This window comes from Pleurodeles waltl, chromosome 7 (genome assembly GCF_031143425.1).
Source record: "Pleurodeles waltl isolate 20211129_DDA chromosome 7, aPleWal1.hap1.20221129, whole genome shotgun sequence".
NCBI lineage: Eukaryota > Metazoa > Chordata > Amphibia > Caudata > Salamandridae > Pleurodeles > Pleurodeles waltl.
The window spans coordinates 89,912,252-89,931,997 of NC_090446.1; the positions used below are offsets into that span (position 1 = coordinate 89,912,252).

Consider the following 19,746-nt stretch of genomic DNA (forward strand, 5'->3'; position numbering starts at 1 on the left):
TTCACCATCCTTTGCAAATCTATACATGAGTTATTTAAAAAAAAAAAAAAACTCTGGCAAAAATGCCCTCCGGAATTGACACAGCATATCCTATACTGGGAGGAGATACATAGACAACATACTCTTGTTTTGGTCTGGGGACTCAGACCTCCTTGGTCTCTTTCTCCAACATTTGAACACTAACACATACAACATCAACTTCTCCTGTGAACACAGCACAACACTCATCAACTTTCTAGACATCAACCTGTACACTAAGCAAAACAACATTTGCTCCAAACTATATAGAAAACCGACAGCCTGAAATGCTATATTGCATGCAAAGAGTTCTCATCCTGCCTCACAAATCAGAGCTATCCTCTGTGGAGAAATCACTAAGATTAGACGAAACTGTAGCAAGGACAATGTTTTATGAAATAAACTCAATCAAATGAAACAACGCTTCATACAAAGGGGCTACCCCCAAAGTATTCAATGCAAAGCCAGCAACAGAATCAAGAATACGAAACAATTACATTTACTGACTACATCTAAAAAGGACAAAACATACAGTAGATTATCGTTAATCACTTCACACAGTGCATTAAATCCACAGATCTACAAAATGTTACACAAACACTGGTCCTTCCTACTAGCAGATAACACTCTCAAAAAGGGTCTCACCAGTAGACCAAGCATCACCTACAGCAGAGGTCACACACTATGGGACTCTTTGTGTCATAGTTTCACACCACCTGACTACGGATACCCAAACCATCTAACGGTTCCTACAAGTGTGGCTACTGTAGCATTTGTTGTTACATAAAAGACAAGATGGTCAGTTTCCAATACAACACCAAGACTCCATAGAAAATCCACAAGTTTATGAACTGCAATACCAAATTTGTTGTATATTGTCTAATATGTATATGTAGCTGTATCTATGTTGGCAGTACCTTCAGATCACTGAAGGAGAGAGTCCAAGAACACATAAGGGCCATCCGCACGAACAACACCAACTACCCTTTTGCTACACACTATAACACTGCCCATGGCCAACGGGAAATCTTAGGAATTACCGCACATGGAATAGAAGCTGTAAGTACCTTACCACAGGGCGGCAACAGAACACTGACCCTGAGACGTCTGGAAAGTAATTGGATTATCAAACTGAGGGCAGTGGAGGAGGGACTAAACATTGAAAAAGACCTACATGCATTTCTTTAATTAATGGCACCAATTGCCGACATTGTCTCTCCTATTTTCATTCAACTATATGTACTTTATGCATTTCACATTTAGCATAACAGTAAGGGACTATAGGGATTAACTAAGTTTTTGACTATACATGCAGTCTGTGTTTTCAAATGCCTCTATGTATGTGTTAAATCAATGCCTTGTCCTCTCATCTGTAATTGATTTGTTGTTTGATATTTTAGTTTTTGTCTCTTACTATGACTCCTGTTTGTGTTTTGATCCAGTACATTACATTCCTCATACTTATTAATTTCATGCTTTGTTCCTTTTAAGTGTAATTAAATTGTTTTCTCACTATGTTTCCTGTATTTTCCAATACAAATCACCAATTTAATTGTGTTTCACATAATTAGTTCACTACAAGATGGCGCCCATTCTCTTCTTTTCACTTGTTAGTCCTCTTTGTATCACTTGGATTTCACATAAATGGCACACCCACTCACATACGTACAGGATATGACTGCTACTCTCTACACGACACAGGACACTGCTAATCAGGTGAGCGCGCTGAGTGTACGAATGGAGGAACTAGGATAACACCTCTCTCTATTCTGTTCTTGCTCGGCAGCTCGTGCCCCAGACTACTGCGTTTTCCCCACTCTATTGTCGATGCCTTTCTGGACACTGTTAATTAGGTGAGTGCACTGACTATATGAACGGAGAACGAGGGTAACACCTCTCTCTACTCTGTCTTGCTTGGAAATTCGTGCCGCTGACTACTGCTTTTGCCCTATTGTTGAAGCCTTTCAGTGATAACTATTAACATCTAAGAATGCCCCAGTTTACAAATAGAGGAATGGGGCAATTTATATAGATTTTTTTCTCCACTCTTTCCTGCTTGGCAACTTTGTGCGTTTTTCCAACGCTTTTTACCATACCCTAGCTCCGATAGTTGTCGGGGATAGCACCTTACACCTAAGAATGCCCATTGACATAAGATACCTCCTGTTTAAACTCAGCAACAATGCATTTACGGCACGGACATAAATGAACACTTAATGTCACTTTCCTTTAACTCCACCTCCTACTGACTACATGGCATCTATACGAATACGCAGGTGTTGCCAACTAGGACAATAACGCCGCTATGGCACGTTTGATTACAATTTCAACATCCTAGCATAATTCATTGTATTTTTCTTATCCACTATGGCTTACAGTCCTTCAGATATGCTACAATCAGTAAATCTTACCTAGACTCACCAATTTTGCAACAATATACTTACCTTTTTACAAAATACTATAGATTTACATTACTTTGTCTTAATTTTTAAAATTCTTGGACCTCACAACTTACTCTTTTAAGTACGTTTTAGGCTTATCATGGCCCCTTCCCACAGATGCATTCTTTGAAAGACACTCGAGAATCCGGTCTGATTTAATAAATATCGAATGCTCAAGATTTCTTAGACACGTCCTTCCATTGCAAATGGGGGTACTTACACCGCCCCAACACTTCTGGACACTATTTCCAGAAATAAGTTTTAGGTATGTTTAACATTTCCAAAGTGTTTCAATAATATTTCACTGGCATCATGGTAGCACTATAATCACAATACGGGTTCTAATATATGCAGATTCAATGATCCCATCACACTAAATGTGTTTTTTGCATGACTTTTTTTCCTTTTCTGGTCTCCACCACACACGGAAGTTGTTCAGTATCAACCACTTCCCATAGGCATACTAGCCAGCTTATCAGACGGCATGATTACCTTAAGAGTTGTTTTATTTTTCAACACTATACGATGAGAATCCCCGGATACCAACTGTAATGTTCTTATTGTCATCCTTTTCCTTGCCTATTTGATCTGCAGCCTTGAGAAAGTCAATATGATGAAACACGTGTCGGCTGTATTTTGGATTTATCATTGTTTGACAAGAATAAACTTCTATCAACTCCAATAACGCATTTTTGGACTCTGAATTCACTTGGATGAACATTGCTGGACTACACCGGTGTGTCCTGGTATACACTGACATTCTGGGGTGTGTAATTTGACAAAGCTTGAGAAAATTAGTGAGGTGGCAGAGTTTAATTTGACTCTGTAACAACTTTAGAGTAAGACGATCTAGGATGGCAATCCATCACAAGTCATACAGTGTTGTACCTGGAAGTGTTTATTGTTCATAGGACACAAAATGGAAGCACTTGATATGGTTAGAGTTGAGTGTTGGTGACGGAAGCTGGTGTAGTTGCTATCACAGTGCGAGAGATTGACACTAGAATGTACAGCTGGCTAGATTCCATGAAACCTGAGACTGGGTGTTTGATCAAAAATTATGGAAATTGTTATGGTTATCTTTGATAAATAGCCCAGATTTTGGTCAGTAGTGCACATGGCTCAAGATGTGCAGGGAGACAGTAGGTATGATGCGTCTTCATAATACCGAACATGAATGGCACATGATGCCGTTAACTTTAACAAAACCAGCCTTCGAGCCTTGATCCACATGGTTTAACGGGGGGAGGAGGGGGGTCTTGTTGTGAGGAGTCACTTATGATAATGATAGCTTGAGATGGTGAAACTACACATTGTTACATAAACTCTTCATAAGTTGAACTAGGGCATGACTTGACATAGGGAAGCTACGGCTTGTAAATTTCATAATACATAGGATTCTGCAATCCCTCTATGAAAACTCATCTCTAATTTCTTTACAATCGGCAACTTACTTCACCTAGTTACCTGTTATAAAGAAATTACATTAGAACCCAACTGTAATAAATTATAACAGTTTAGTTCTGACATCACAATGCCTGCTGCCATAGTCAGTAGCCGGGGTAAAAGCAGGTCAGGTTACAGAGCATAATTATAGTATCTGTTCAAGGAACAAAATGAAAGGTTGCGTTTCTTCTTTCTGCTTGGTTTTTCATCCTGTATGGTGATGGGCAGAAAGGAGATATTCATGGCAACATGTTTATTTTTTGCACTTCTTGGATAATTATAGAAAAGTTAGAATCTTTCTGTGTGTTTCTACACATCCTGAGCTACTGTACTGTGTAAAAAAAAAAAAAAGATTTGTATTATATTGATTCTGATATCTTTTTGCAACATATCCAACAGCTTTTCTGATGTGTTCAATTTTGCAATATATATTCTGTTTATTAGTCATCTTTAAAAACATGTTCTCTCTCTTTCATAAGAAAGATCATTGCACCAAGGATGTAAGTGGTTTGTGGGTAAGGTGATGGTGCGACAATGTCTTATGAAGAATAAAGTACCTCCTGCCATATATGATCCGGATTTTGCAAGTCACCTCAGAGTTCCACAACCTTATAAGGGATCTTGGGCCAATGTACCTCTTTATGAGTGAGAGGAGCCGAACCTGGTAAAGTTACCATCTACAATATGATAGGTTTTGTAAGCTTGAGATAGGCAAACTCTTTGTAAACATAGATGGTGAATGTTTGGGGTGGTTACTGTCTGCATTTACTCAGAGGGTGGAATCTGGTAATTTTTAGTTTTTACACCCTTAGTGACAGATGAAACGTTCTATGGTTAGTGTCCATATATCCTGCGAAGATAGAAGCGTGGCATAGTTGCTGCCTACATGTACTGAGAGGTAGCTGAAGCTTGCCGTACTTAATGTCCACATGCCCTGAGAGCCTGAAAGTCTGGTACCTCCAGTGTGTAGACACCATACCACGGTAATGAGCCAAGAATTGTGACTTCTTGTGTCTTTATGTGGTGGGCATGTTCAAGGCTGAGCTAAGAGCCACATTTCACGTCTTCCATCATCCTTCTGCCGATAACACTGGAGACACGCTTACACTTCCCTGCAACAGATACACAAATGTTAGAAGCAATATTAAGAGAAAATCATCATCCAGTTATAGTTCACTTTTAAGTCCCCAGTAAAATTTACAAATGTGGTACCCTGGTACGTGTGAAATATCTATGATGAGCAGTACCAGATTTTGGAAATTCAGCTCCAGTGGACACAATGAGTCCTCAGCAGCCTGCATTCTTTCATGTGTCTTTCTGGACCTAGCTAAGCTTCCCTCCTAAGGTGTTGACACAGAGTGTACTACCGTTATGCTATTTGTATTGTATTTGTACTGTGTACATGAAGTCAGACTGAGTATGTACTGTCCTCACAGAGGTTCTTGGATGGTGGTGGCATCCATGCATAGCTCCCACAGTCTCTTCTTCCCAACTGATTGTTCACTTTAAGGTAATGCAATGACACAATGAACCTAATATCAAGCAATTGTTCTCTCTCCCTTGCTATAGCATCCTCCAAACCTTAATTTAAAATTCTTTGTGGATCGTCCTTCTGCGGGCCAATGTGTGTCTCACTGATTTGAGTTGGGGGTCAGGCTGTAGCCTGAACAGCCTTAGTCCATTCTCTCCTCCTTTCGGCTCACAGTAAGATGACAGGCTAGTTCCTCTTTGGCAGGATTACCAGAATGTGTGGTCTAAAAAGTAGTGGGATAGACCTGTCTTCCTTGAGGCTGGACATAATGATTTGTAGCAAGACAGAGGCACTGCTTATATTTGGCTTGAACTCTACTGGATCTCCCAAGATCTCTTTCTGAACCACAGAAGAGGGACCTGAAACTTAGACAAGCAATTGGGTTGTGCCAGAAGATCCTCTATGGCTACATTGAGTGTGAGGAAAGCCCATTTAAATGCTAATCATTCTAAATTGTGGTTCTAAGCTCTGCAGTGAGTTTCTGATAGCACTAATTATCTACCTATCGATCTGTTTAATTTACGAGGTACATGTATTGTGAATTAACTATTGTTGGTCAGGCCTTCTGTCTGTAGCATTCTTTCTCCACTAGTCCTAAACATTATACAGTGTACCTAATGCAAGACATCTGGAACTAACTTGGAGGCAACCTTAGAACTCAATGAAGAGGCCAGTTCCTTCTTAACATCCTTGATTGGCTCATGAACCTAATAATAATTGTAAAAATAAAACTACACTGAGATGATGTGTCCCTGTGAGACATCCCCTCTTCAGTAAATTAATTCTTACATTGTAATTTAGGATTAATGCATTTCCAAGGATTACATCTCTTAATTTCTACCCAGGCTCCTTCACTTGCAGTATTTCAGAATTTACATCGGAAAACCATGTCAGCCACCCTATGTATTGACATCTGCTTCCACTAAACCCCAGAACTCCCTTTGGAACTTCAGGAGCCCTCACCACTAGCTACAAATCATGTCTTCAAGAATGCACCTGCCAACAGACCTGTTTGCACATAATCTGAACGTTCTAATCACTATTGTAATCTCTGAGCCACTGAGTTCCCGTAGCAGATCAGCAGGGCATTTGATCTTTTCATCAGGAAGCCTCAACTTTTTGACATGTGATGCCAAAAAAACTCAGGTTGGTGACCCGGTCTGAAGATTTTCAAGACTTTTAATCAGTACTTCCAATCCTTGCTCAACCTAAGCTAGGTCATAATACTAATAACTTAGTACTGAGTAACCCCCCAAACAGTGTATGCAGACGCATGCAGATGTAGGAAGGTGTTTGGGTGGCAGTGCCCCATTAATGTTTCTCTCATCTCAGTGAGATTTAATGAATGACTGGACATTTTATCCCTTGGTTGTAGGGTTAATGAATGTAGCATCAGGAATAAAATAGAAGGTAAACAGGAGCCTAAGTGCTGATTTCCTTTCTGTTTACTCTCCTCGTCCTTTCATTACTCTCGCATTAGCAAATAAGAAATGGTTAAGGTGCCAGGGACTGGGATTTGGTGAATGCTCTTATGTCACTGCAGGTTAAATGGTGTATCTAAGAAACAAAAGAAAACACAACTGGCCTCAAAGAGACAAAGAAGAGGGCTCACACACAGGGCATTACCCATCATTTGGGAGATCGTACCCATATTGTGTCACCTGATATGTGTAGGACCGATGGGATTCACAAAAGATTGATTTGCATGCCCCCTTCCTCTCCCCAGGTGTCATGCTTCGTTAAAGGCTGTGTGTAATTCAGCAGAGAATATTCTAGGGAAGAATAGGTAGGCTCCCTGTTGTTGTGAGGTGTACTTTTTGATGGTTGGAGTCTATGGAACCAGGATCTAGAGGATATCAAACTCCCTATGTCCTAAACCCAAGAATTTTCATTTATTAAGGGTAGAACTAAGGGATGGTTCAAAACTATGGCAATGCACAGGACTGCCTATTATCCATTCATCAGATTAGGTCGACATGTTTCAGCCTATGTCTCAGGCCTTCTTCTGGACCCAAATCCCTTATGGTTCTAATTCCTGTCTATAATGAAGTTCATTCATCCATCCAACCATCCATCAGCAGATATCCACACTATATCTAATAGTACAGGTCTGTTGGGCAATATTTGATGAATAGCAGAATTTTGATGGTCCCTAACTTAAATAAGTGAGGGCCCCATGGAGGAGTTCATGGAGAGACTCCTGTACTCACACTTTACTTAAAGGTGTTTCCCTCTGGATTACCTATGTGTTTGCTGCGGACACTCAGTTATATAGTCATTTAAACTACCACATGCATTTTGGTTCCATACTCCCTTTCTATGATCACCTCTTTTTTGTGGTCTAATCTTTTCCACTTCTCATGCAATGGACCGGGAATCTTCAAAACCATTCAGATGATGATCTTCCTACAAACTTTAATACTACTCTGTGGCAGGAACTAAAGACCAACTTTCAAGAACACAGCTTCTAAAAACAATAATGACTCCCACAGCCAGATAAAGACTCCCTACCTATTTTCCTCTCTATGTTCCTTTCTACCACATAGCATTATACTGGTACCTAGCATCAGTGCTTAATTTGTAAATAAAAATCTGCTGGTGCCCAAAGCTCTCCTCTGAAACATGTGGCTGCTACAATTAAATATACGAGTAGGGAATACTGAGGCAGCGTAATCCTGAAGCCATCTCGGGCCACTTCAATCCATTTACCTGCACTCCTGGCCCCTTCAGCTCACTCTTGCACCTTTCTGCTTTCTCCCTTTGTGACACTTTTTCTCTTTTCTCTTCCTCTGTCTTTCCCATATGTGTCTTTTGCTCATAGTAAATGCTTGAAGCATAAAAATAAGTGCTGGCCCTCGAAGATATGTGCCGGTGCCCTGCACCGGAAACCACAGACTTAAATTAAGTACTTCTCAGAACGGTTTAGGGCAATTAAATATATTTGAAGTGGCTTATTAGTATTTTGGTTTGGCTATTTTATTGGAGTTGCGATTGAAACATGTTGCTTATGGGTTTCTTTTCTACCGGACTGGACTCCAATCTCCCTGGCCTTGCCGCATACAGAATTTTACATTACACCTTAGTACTCTGAAGTAACTAATAGGTACTTTCTTCCTGTTGCTGTAAGGTGTATGTTATGTAGCATTTTGCTAATATATATGAAATGCCCAATGGAACTTTACACAAAAGACCTTTGGAGGCTATGATTACAAGTGAAATTTTCATAAATTCTATTGTCACCCCCATTTCCATACTCCTCACTGAACCTGATTAGTTTTCTCTTAACCCAGCCATTCCTATTGCTACAACATTTTAAGTGAATTGGTCACAGATTCTCTATCACTTTAATCCTCCAATCCCCAAGATTGCAAGGGCACTTACGAGACAGTAGTTGTACTATTTATCTTGATGCTGCGGATCCGTCGAAGCTCTGCCTTGGTTAGTCGACGACGCTGGTGATTAGCATCGCTTACGATGTCTAAAAAGATGTCCTCTGTCAGCAAGGGTTCCATGATGATATGGGAGAGGTTTAACAGGCTTGTGTCATTCTGGAACTCATTGGGACTTAGGAGCCAGGGAGTTGGGGGACCCTCAGCGTCTCTAGTGTCTGTGGAGATCTTAGCTGTTGATAAGTCATCTTGAGAGTCATGACTGTCTGATCTCTCAAAAGTAAATACTCTACCATTGGGTGAGGTATCTTCTTCATCCGCCGAGACCAACTCATCTTCTATTTGAACCAGCTCACTTGCCCGTAATGAGTCACTAGTGTTGGAATGGTCCTCAGTCATCTCTATTTCAACAATTCCGGTGTGTACCTTCTGCTTCCCTCCTTGCTCCTGCAAGGAGAGTCTGGAGAGGTCATGCTCCCTGGGAATGACTTTGTTCTGCCCCTCCTGGTTAGGCTCTAATTGGGGACTGCCAGCCTCTACCTCCAGTTCTTCTGCATCTGAAAGATCTGACTGACTGTCACTGTAGAGATCAACAGAGTCTGCCAATGAGTGGCGCCAATTCTTCTCGCGGTGCTTGGCACGCCTAAGGGTCTCCATCACCAGGCTGGGCCCTCGCATGGCTCTGGAGAGTGGCCGTGCTGTGAAGCTAGAGTCAGAACTTTCCTCTTCTTGATCAGACTGGTGGTAGGCCTCTGGGGCCTTGAGGAAGGGGCTGGGAGTTGAAACAGTATACTTTGGGAGTGGTCTTAACCTTGTCACATGAACCTTTAATGCTGTCCTGGGCACATTAAATTGCTCTATGTGGGAAAGCTGTGGCATGCTTCTCCGTAATTCCCGATTCTTTATTGGAGATCCCCCACTAGACGCTGTACTGGTCTCAGTGAGATCAAATGGTTCAGACAGATGCCTGTGTCGAAGGTCTGAAGTGGATGAAGTCATTCTTTGGTCCTCGTCAGGGTGTAACCGATGCCTTTTCTGTCCTCTGAGGAACTTGGCTGCTGAAGTGTTAACCCCCATATCGGATCCCATAGGGGGGAGTAGTGTCCCATAACCAAGGTCTGCGACCTCAGATTGCTCATCTGCACTGCTACTAGGGTCCACTGTCCTGGGTGAGCTGGTCCCAGCAGTTTCCCCTTGAATGTTCATGGTCTGGTCATCCTCTGTGATTATCAGGCGTGGAACAGCAATTGAAAACTCAGACTGACTGCAGAGGGAAGATGGATAACAGAAGAGAAATAAGATCAGGCTTGACAGGTCTAATTATTACACTCATCCATACAACAGCCATGCAAACCAGAAGTCACACAACAAATGCAATGCACACTCATAGCAGTCCAGTGGATTGACGCAAAACAATGGACCCCCCTGCAAAATGTGAGGAATTGGCTAGGAGTCCTCCATAACTTAGATATGCATTGGCCTTGGGCTGAATGTAGGGCCCTGAAGAATTGGGAGCACCCTTGATGGGTGGGGTCCCTGCAGCAGCCATGCAAAACTGTAATGCGCACAACAAATTCAATGCTCATGACCTCACCTTTGATGTGACAGATGTAATTACAGAGGATATAAACAATGTTACAGGTCACGCCTTGAACCGAAAGCGATAAAGGAGTTGGTCATAGGATCTGGTCATTAGGGGTCATTTCTTTCATTGAAAAATGACTGATGTGCGGTTCACCCTGAAACATGGTCTTTTTAATGGCTCACCACAGCTGACTTCTACCCTGTGAATACCCCACCAAATGACCTGGTGATGAAATTAGCATCCCAGATAGGGATGGCTTTCTGTTCTTGTAACACAGAATAACTAATAAATTCTGCTGTTTCGCTGGTAAAATGAATCACCTCTGTTTGGTTTTTAAACAGGGCTGAAAGAGGGAGCAGTCCCTTTATGTTTAAAAAAAACTGCAGATTAAGCTTTACAGCTCTCTCGACTGGCTCTATTTAAAAACTACTGACTGCATCACTGTGCATGCCCCTCGTGTCCTTACATACTCACAGTATATAACGCTTATATACTCTGAGTATGTAAGGGCAACGAGGGGTATAAACATTACTGCATATACCTTGGCACCATTACACACTCTGAAGTAAGTGCCGAGGGGTATGCACCGTAAGTGTGTTTGGTAGCACTATTTCTTAGAGCAAAATGAATCCATGCATCCATTTTTGGACGTGAGGGTGCATTTTGCGCTAAGAAAATAGCTCCAGATGCCCACTCTGCCTGGCAGTGGAATTCCGTGGAAACTTTCAGAATTTTAATGGAAGTCAGCAGATTTCCACAGAATCAAATTCTGCCAGTTCTGCCAGTGATGTCCCTTTAAAAAAAAAAAAAAAAACACATTCCCAGGTGTAGGAGAACTTTTCAAGTGTGTTAGGAACACTGAGTTGTTTTTTCTCCAAAAATAAACATAGAGTGTGTCTTTAAAAAACAAAAAAATACTGCCTGTCCTACTATGCCACTATGGCATGATGGACTGACTAAGATCATTTGTTTTCAGCCAAACTGCTATACTAAAAACAAAGTGCCAGTAGGTTTGCTATGTCATGATGTACTGGTTGCAAAAAAGTACAAGGTGATGGTAGTATGCCTGAATTAATCTCAGCCTCTGGCAATAGGTTGGGGCCGCATCCCAATCCTTAGCTTTTTGTCTGCCATGCCCACTCATTTTGGGCCCAACCATATGCAAATCAGTCTTGGACCTGCTCCTCCTGTGAAGAGTCTTGCTTTAACCTCCAAGCCAGGTCCTCTCTGAACCGGAAAACAAGCAACCTAGGAACAATTTTTCCCTAGTTAGGGCTCTTCAGTCAGGTATTGCTTGGTTCCAGTGGCACAGTGAGCCTGGGACTCATATCTGGTCAAACCCGGCGCACATAGGGTGGTAAATGTAAAAAGTGCAAGGTGGTTGATGGAATCCTTGAAGTAATCTCAACCACTGGCAATCCCTCGGGCTGCATCCCAATCCATAGATGGGTCCCGTGCTCACTATGCCACAGAATTCAAGCTAGTCTGGCTGATGAGGGGTGATACCCTGAAAACGGGTCCCAGGATGCTTGTTTCTGGTCCTGGCTGGACTGTTCCATGGGGGGCAGGGTCAAGACTAATTTGCATATGTCTGGGTCCAAACTGGAAAGGTGTGACGAGTAAAAAAACAAAACAACAAACTTAAGCCTAGGTGGGGGTGAATGTTTGACATTGTTCAGCATTTTGTCCATCATCTGTTGTTTTTGCAAGGTGTGCTGGCTGGTGTTTCTGGGTGCGGCCCCAACCAATTGTCAAACTCTAGATTGGATGGCCATGTGAAGCTTGGCTGCCATAACTACTTGGCAGCGAGCGCCATCCAAAATATGAATGAAGCTCTTAATAACTTAATCACTGAACTAAGTCAGACAAGCTTTGTGCTAAGTTTATAGGAAACACCTACACTGCAGTTCCCTATACCTCCCCCTGGTTATAGGCCAGTGTTATCCATGGGAATGGAACACAACCCCCCACCCCATCCAATTTTAAAGTGAGATTTTTAAGTAAACAGTTGCCCTTGTAGATTATGAACAGTTGTGGCTGAATTTTGAGGGGTTGTGCCTAGCGTAAGGAGGGCATGAACTTTTAAAGTACCTCCTGGCATCTTGTGCTGCGTCATCGCTCCACCGGGAGAGGCTGCTGTTATCCAAGGTCACAAGGTCGTTCTGAAAGTCACTGGACAGGAAGAGGGTCCGACGCTCCTGGTCCTGGCGACGAATCTCTTCAGCCTTCAGTGCCTTGAGTGACTCCTGGGAAAGGAGAGAGGTATAGCAAGGTGAGTGTAAGCAGCAAAGGTGTTGGGGGGGGGGTTCATGGTGCTGATCTACCATATGGGGCTGCTGGTGATGAGGGAGCTTATTGAGGGCCGTGGGCAATAGAGCAGGTACCCGGTCACTAGTGTTTCAGTCACTATTGGAGACTGAGATTGAAAGGGACAACTTGGAAGGCTGAGGATGGAGCCCATCTGAGATGTGATGAGGATGTAAAGGTACATCATGAGCAGCAGGTACTTCAGCCCATTGTGGATCATCAGTGACAGAGCTCATTGAGTGCCAAAGGTGATAAAGCCCATCGGGGTCCATGGTGACAGAATTCAAGGAGGTAGAAATGAATAACCTCTTGGGGTTACAAGTGAGGAAGCTAATTGCAAGTAATACAAACCCTCATGAGACAAAGTCTTGTGAGTGGTGAAGTTCAGAGGTAAAGATACCTAAAAGGGGTGCCCAAAGCTTCATGGAGGTCCCAAGTGATGAAATGATGAAGGCACACAGAGCACATGGTGTACACCCTTTGAGCCAAATGGGGCAGACTGCGAATTGGAGTCACCAATGCATGAGCCAACAGATGATCGAGCTAACGGAAGCATAGGTGATGGCGCTACCCGAGTGGCAGAGATGCAGCGTCCAGGTCTGGGAGGCCGCATCTAGAGTAGGGCTTGTTCGATTATGGAGGTCACACCAGTTGAGCTGTGTCTAGTGCTGAAGCGGCCTTGCCTACAATAAGGTTTTTTTTTTTTACCACTAGTCATTCACCCTTTGCCAGACATTGAGTCGTTTTTACGTGAAGTTTTTTACTTGTTGCTAGGGAATCAGGGAAATTGATAATTATAAACTTATCACATGCGGCCTATTTGTCCTCAGTGCACCCGAAGCAATTTTCAATAAACACATTGTTTCAAGGTCAGATTGAGCAATTGTTACTAAAAGAAATGATGCACTTGTGATGCAATCAGAGTGGCGGCACTGCGTGTACATTAACCCTCACCTTTCAGGTGCGGACCGCTGTATCCAGGTAGTAAACTGGTGTAATGTTCTGAGATTGTGTCCAGGCAGTTTTAATGTTCGTAGCGAATGGACTGGGGACGGTCTTTTGACTGTATTTTGAGAAAATACTCATACATTTAAAGATAATTCAAACTGTGGTAAAACGATTCCTTCTTCGTCATAAAAATGTTGTGCAAATTCACGTTAAACTAGAAATATACTGTTCTCCGAGCAGCAATGATTTCAAACGGGAGCCTGGAGTACAAAAAGTGCTCATTCTACAGAATGATGGTTTGAGCCTCCCATTGAGACCATTATATACATTATGTAATTGCAATGTACAATGCTGTTCTGAAGAGCTCATTCCTCTAAAAAAATGCATTTCAAGGGCCCAAGAGTAGACATAAAATAAACTTGAATTGAAAATCAGTTTAAAAGCACTGAAGGATATGCAGAATAAAAGAGACATATCTTTTTTGCAAGTGGTGTTCAGATGTAGGCTTCTTTTCCGCGGAATCCCCGATAACTAGACACACGTCCAAGTGATGCAAATTATTTTTCCTTGGAGTTAGAATGGGTGGAGGTGTTTCTGAGCTCCCCTGCACGATCTGGTCAATGTTTGTTTCTTATGAAAGCTTGCATTTTTATAGCGTTTGGCACCCTGAGCAGTATGTGTTAAAATGCCAAGATAGAAAAGCATGTTGCACATACCTTGCCTTTCCTAGTCTCGATTTCTGTAGTGAACCCAGAGATTAAGTATTGGTTCAGAAAGTAACAGAAAACGATGCCACAAAACAGGTCAAACCAAGGTGTTGTCAATATACATCAAAGCGTGTGGGTGCCCTTTCATTGCCGCAAGTTAATCTAAAGGTATTTTGCGAGAGCCGTGCGAGTCAGGATGCTCCCCAGGACTCTTGGTGAAGACGAGGAGCGAAGTCAACTCAGAACATCTTCACTAGTTCACAGGCCTCCCGGCTGAAGCCTCCACCCTGGCTGTAGCACTGCTACTTTCATCAACAGGCAGTCTTTGTCACCTGTATTTCCTTAATTGCTATTCTTTCGTTTTTTAAATTGTATTTGTTATAATTCATCCAATGATTACACGTGGGTGGAGATCGAGTCCAAATAGGAGTTCGAAGAGCAAAAAGTATTGGATAAAACACTTGGAAACAATGCGACCACATGGCTTAAACAATGAAAGCGATGTCAAGTGTTTCATTCAAACTACATCACGAATAGAAGAGTTGTGAATGAGGATCGTGGTGTGAACTTAAGAACAAAAGGGATATAGGGTGGAAAGAGACAAGGATATTTGCCAATTGCAGCTAGATGTGGGAGGCATTCAAACAGATTGGTTGGTGAACAGGGGTCTCAAATGAATTGCGTCCTCCATATTAAAGGTCTGAGAACAAATGTTTACATTAGATCTAAAAATATTACATTGACTGCAAAATCCTTAAGAAGAGCTATCCACAGCTCGAAATGCATTGAGGCTAAATTATCATGTAATTGCTGGAAGAATTATATTATAAACAACACATTTTCAGAAGGGTAGAGAAAATGAAAAAGCAGAAAAAAAATGCTCTGAATTATTTCATAGACTGAAAAAAGTGGATTGACAAAATAGGACTTTGACTTTCAAGACACGTGAATATCTGATCAAGAGGTAGGTTTACTGTTGGCTGTAGGTGATTGTTTGAAATTGTTTAACCAAAGGGACAAGGGTGCTGAACTAGAAAGTGTTTTAAAAGGGTAAACTGATTGAAATTACTCTGTGTCCCACCTTGTCTAGTGAGTTTGATACTGATGGTTTCTAAATGCCTAACAAGGCATTGCTGTCTTCACAAGCTTACCTTTATGTGCGGTAATAATCATCTTGTTTGCAGTCCCTTTACAGGAACTGTTTATTATAATTGTTTTCTTACTCTCCAGTTACCTCAGCTGCATATACCTACCCTTCTGCTGTGCTCTGCTATGCTGTGCAGACCCAGTGCATTAAAGAATGAGCATTTCACTATATTTTCAACAGCTTGACCTTCAGCTACAGGTCATGTCCTGCTCCACCTCTGAAGTGTGCTATGTCATCAGGGACATTTAAGGGGCATTTCGGAATGTGCTTTGTGTATTCCATTACATTGCCAAAAATGTAAACTGCAGTGCTTAGTTTGTAAATAAAAAGGTGCCGGTTCCCAAAGCCCTCCTCTTACACACGCGGCTGCTACAATTAAGTGTGCGAACATGGAATAATGACGCATTGTAATCCTGAAGCCATCTCGGGCCTCTTTACTCAATGTACAGACACTCCTTGCCCCTTCAGTTCACTCTTGCAGCTTTCTGCTTTCTCCCTTAGTGACTCTTTTTCGTTTTTCTCTTCCTCTGTCTTTCCCATGTGCTTTTTGCTCACAGTAAATGCTTGACGCAGATAAATAAGTGCTGGTGCTCCACACTGGAAACAACAAGCACAAATTAAGCACTGGTAAACTGGCAGCACAATGCATTTCGACCTGGCAGCATAAGAGATGCACATCACCATTACTCCACCATATGGTGGTAAACTGGCACCTTCAAGTCAGCATGGCAGTCTTTTGTTACATAGTGTTCATTTCAACAAGGGTTCAAGGGATGTGCAATATACTCTCCCTTTGCAAAGTAAGTTATATACATATAAAAAATAACCAGAGACTTTTTTCCAGACGGTGTTTGTATTCAGACTCTGTGTATGTACAAAAATGCATATGACAGGACTATTCAAAATCAGTCATGCACCAGTCATAGGAAATAGGTGAAAGAATAAGAAAAAATAATTTACAAACAATGTTCAACATCGTTTCGACCTTCCTGGTTGCGTCCATAGTCTTCATAAGGACATAGTTAACTGTTGAGCAATATAGAAATGGGAACAAGTACCCACACGTTTTTAATTGATTGGTTATCACTAATGCCCAGATTTCTAATATTATTGTTTATGACAGACTTTTAACAGTCATATTGTTTGCATTTTTGTATATACACACAAATAACTTCACAGTGTGATCACTTTGAGCACTCAGTAGTTCTCATAGCAGACATTAGAAGTCTGATACACTCTAAGCAGATTTCTAAAATATTAAACTATTATTTATCCTACAAGCCGATTGTGATTTATCCAAACAAATCATAGATGTGGATAACTCTGTGCCCACTGAGTAAATGAGAATATGTAAATAAGTCCACATTGAACTGTGTCTTAGAATATCATTTATCCAGGTTCCTTTGGCACAGTGATTTGCCCTTGTGCTTATGTACACCAAGAATAACAAGGCAGTAACATAACTGCCCAAAGGAGGGACAAACGTAATGCATTTACCAATGATAACAAAGGATTTTTGACAGACAAACCCACAAACGAGGGATAGTGATGGGTGTGGTCAAAATCCCACAGATCAGGGGTCGTGACCAACATGGCAGCTGGAGCGGTCGCATAGATCGTAGCTCCGCTCTCGGCCCGTAGAAAACATCCTGTACAAGAAGCCTCCATTCTTCTACACGGCAGGCATCGTTTGCGCAGCCATCGGGGCTTTCTGGCGCACCACAGTATGACCCAGAGACCACCGAAACCACAGTGCCGGGGCCACGGGGATGGGCGCCCGAGTCGGGCACCGGAGAAAGCACCTCGCCGGTGCGCATCAACGGACCGAGTGGCTGCTGCGTGTCGCCCGAAGGAGGAGCGGTGGCAGGTCTGAGGATTCCGTGAGGTTTAGCGGACCCCGAGAGGCACGCTGGGCCCGGGGCTAGAGATCCAGGTGAGGACTTACTGGGAGGCGGCGGCCCTGGAGGCCCTTTGGCAGCTGGGCCACGACCGCTAAGCGCAGCAGGCCCAACCGTACAGGCCGCAACACTTCACCAGCGGGCCCCCTGATGCTGGGCCTCTGGGCCTGCGAGACTCTGCCCTCTCCCCATCGGGAGCGCGCATCCCTGGGTCACAAACACAGCGCCTGGCGAGGCTGTGGACCGCCTGCAGAGGAGTCGGACATTCCGCATACGGGCGGGTGCGGCCATGCGGTTTCTGTGGTGGGGGGTGTGGGCATGGAGCAGCCCAACAACTGAGGGCCCTCCACACCCCACAGTGACCTGCATAGTGCCCCTTTTGCGACGTGTACCGAGTCGAGGGGCCCCTCGGACATATGCTGGGCCCCACATGGGTATTCGGAGGCCAAAACAGCAGTGGATCAGTGCCGCGTGGCCCGCAAAGGGGCTGCACTGCGCGCAGTGATTACCCAAGACAGATTGTGCCCCACAACCACCGTCTGCTTTAGAACAAAGACCAAACTACTAAACCGGAGTGAACATCATGCAATTATATCAGTCCAGCCCCTCCGGAACCTGGTTTGCTCATAAGCATATCTCGTGCCCACATATAGGAAATAAGATTCCTGATCAGCAGTTGGCTAAAATTACAATCTAGTGTGTCAAAAAAAAAAAAAAAAAAGAGGGGGCCTCACTCGCCTGGAACCCATGATCATACGAACTAAGAAACTACCCCCACTTGTACAAAACTAACATCTCGGAAATTTATGTTAAATCTGCACTGCAACTTCCGACTGGTTCCACTCAGGGTGCAGCTGAACTGAACATCAGTAAATATAGTCAATAAAACCTCCAGAACGACTGGAACACATCACATTGGCCCCGATAAACCAAGCCACATCAAGATCACCGATGGGCAAACCAAAGACTCCACGTGCGCCACCAGGAAACATGGACAAAGACAAGCCAGCTCCACCATCGGAGCTGTCGGTAACACACCAGGCACTAAAGAAGTTGGAGGCAACTCTACAAACTCATACAACGCAATTTGAGAAAATCCTACAGGCTATCCTAGACACCAAAACTACGCTAGAAGCAAGAATAGGATCAGTTGCTGAAGATGTCAATCTCCTTCGCATGGATCAACAAGCTCTAGCAGAAAGGGTAACAACGGTTGAAGAGGATGTGAAAGACAGCCCCATCGATAAAAGACCTCCAACTACAACTAACGGCAATTTCATCTGAGATCGAAGCCTTGGAACGCAGGACTGAAGACACCGAGGGCAGATCACGTTGGAACAACATTTGCTTCGTGGGATTTCCAGAACGGGCAGAAGGTCCCAGCACAGAATTATTCATCGAACAATGGCTAACGCGCACAATATTGCAAGATAATATCCCGAAATTCTTCTCTATAGAGCGAGCACACAGGGTCCCTTGAAGATCTCCCCCCCCCCGGGCGCCCAGCCCCGCCCGCTCATAGCAAGACTACTCAATTATCGGGACAGAGACCTCATCCTGCAATTATTCTGAAAATCAGGCCCTGTTAAGTACGAAAATGCAGAAATTACGGCTTACCCAGACTGTACAGCGGAGGTACAAAAGAAACACAACTCCTTCTTCAGGGTAAAAGAAAGACTACGTGAGCATGACATTAAGTACGCTCTGTTGTTCCCTGCCAAACTGCGCATACAGGATAACACTCGTACCCTCTTCTTCACGACCCCAGAGGATGCCTGGACCTGGCTGCACGCCAAAGGCCTAGCTGACCCGATAAGCCTAAAGACCCCAACTGAGAAATGGTTATCCCCAAAGAACAGATGTAAACCTTGCAGGAAACAAGATACTAAACCCTCACTAGAACAGTCTCAAGCGGAGCGTACTTCAATACTGCAGGCCACAGCGCACTTTATCAACACATCTCCAGCTTCTCTCTCCACCCAAGATAAAGCTGAACTCAAGCCAGAAGTACAATATGACTCCACAGACTCTAACCGAGGCCCTACCCTCATGCCACGCACAGCAGACAATATCTGCTAACCATGCAGGACAGGAACACCTCCACAATGTGAGACATGCCCTACCTCCATAAAAATCTGACTACCTTGCCTAGCTGATCGGACCTGAGCGATGTGCACTCAGTCCCTATCACTAACCTAAACTACAGACCAGCGGTCGTCGGAGGCCCCCATGCAGACGCACCAGCAACAAGAGCAATATGGGCCGGGAAACTCACCGACCTGAAAGCATGAACCTGAAACACCCCCCTCTCCATATGGACTGGTTCACC

The 19,746-nt window shown here is 43.3% G+C and overlaps 1 protein-coding gene across 3 annotated transcripts in view; it reads right to left on the reverse strand.

Moving 5' to 3' along the window:
• Positions 1-2,947: 2,947 nt before the first annotated feature.
• Positions 2,948-19,746, reverse strand: part of PLEKHG6 (pleckstrin homology and RhoGEF domain containing G6) — a 119,352-nt gene continuing 102,553 nt past the window's right edge. For all 3 annotated transcript variants that reach the window (XM_069243130.1, XM_069243131.1, XM_069243132.1), the window contains 3 exons: positions 12,502-12,656; positions 8,818-10,089; positions 2,948-5,017 (listed from right to left, as the gene is read on the reverse strand). In XM_069243130.1, the coding sequence (XP_069099231.1) occupies positions 5,008-5,017; positions 8,818-10,089; positions 12,502-12,656 (1,437 nt within the window). In that variant the 3' untranslated portion in view covers positions 2,948-5,007. The remainder of the gene's footprint in view (positions 5,018-8,817; positions 10,090-12,501; positions 12,657-19,746) is intronic.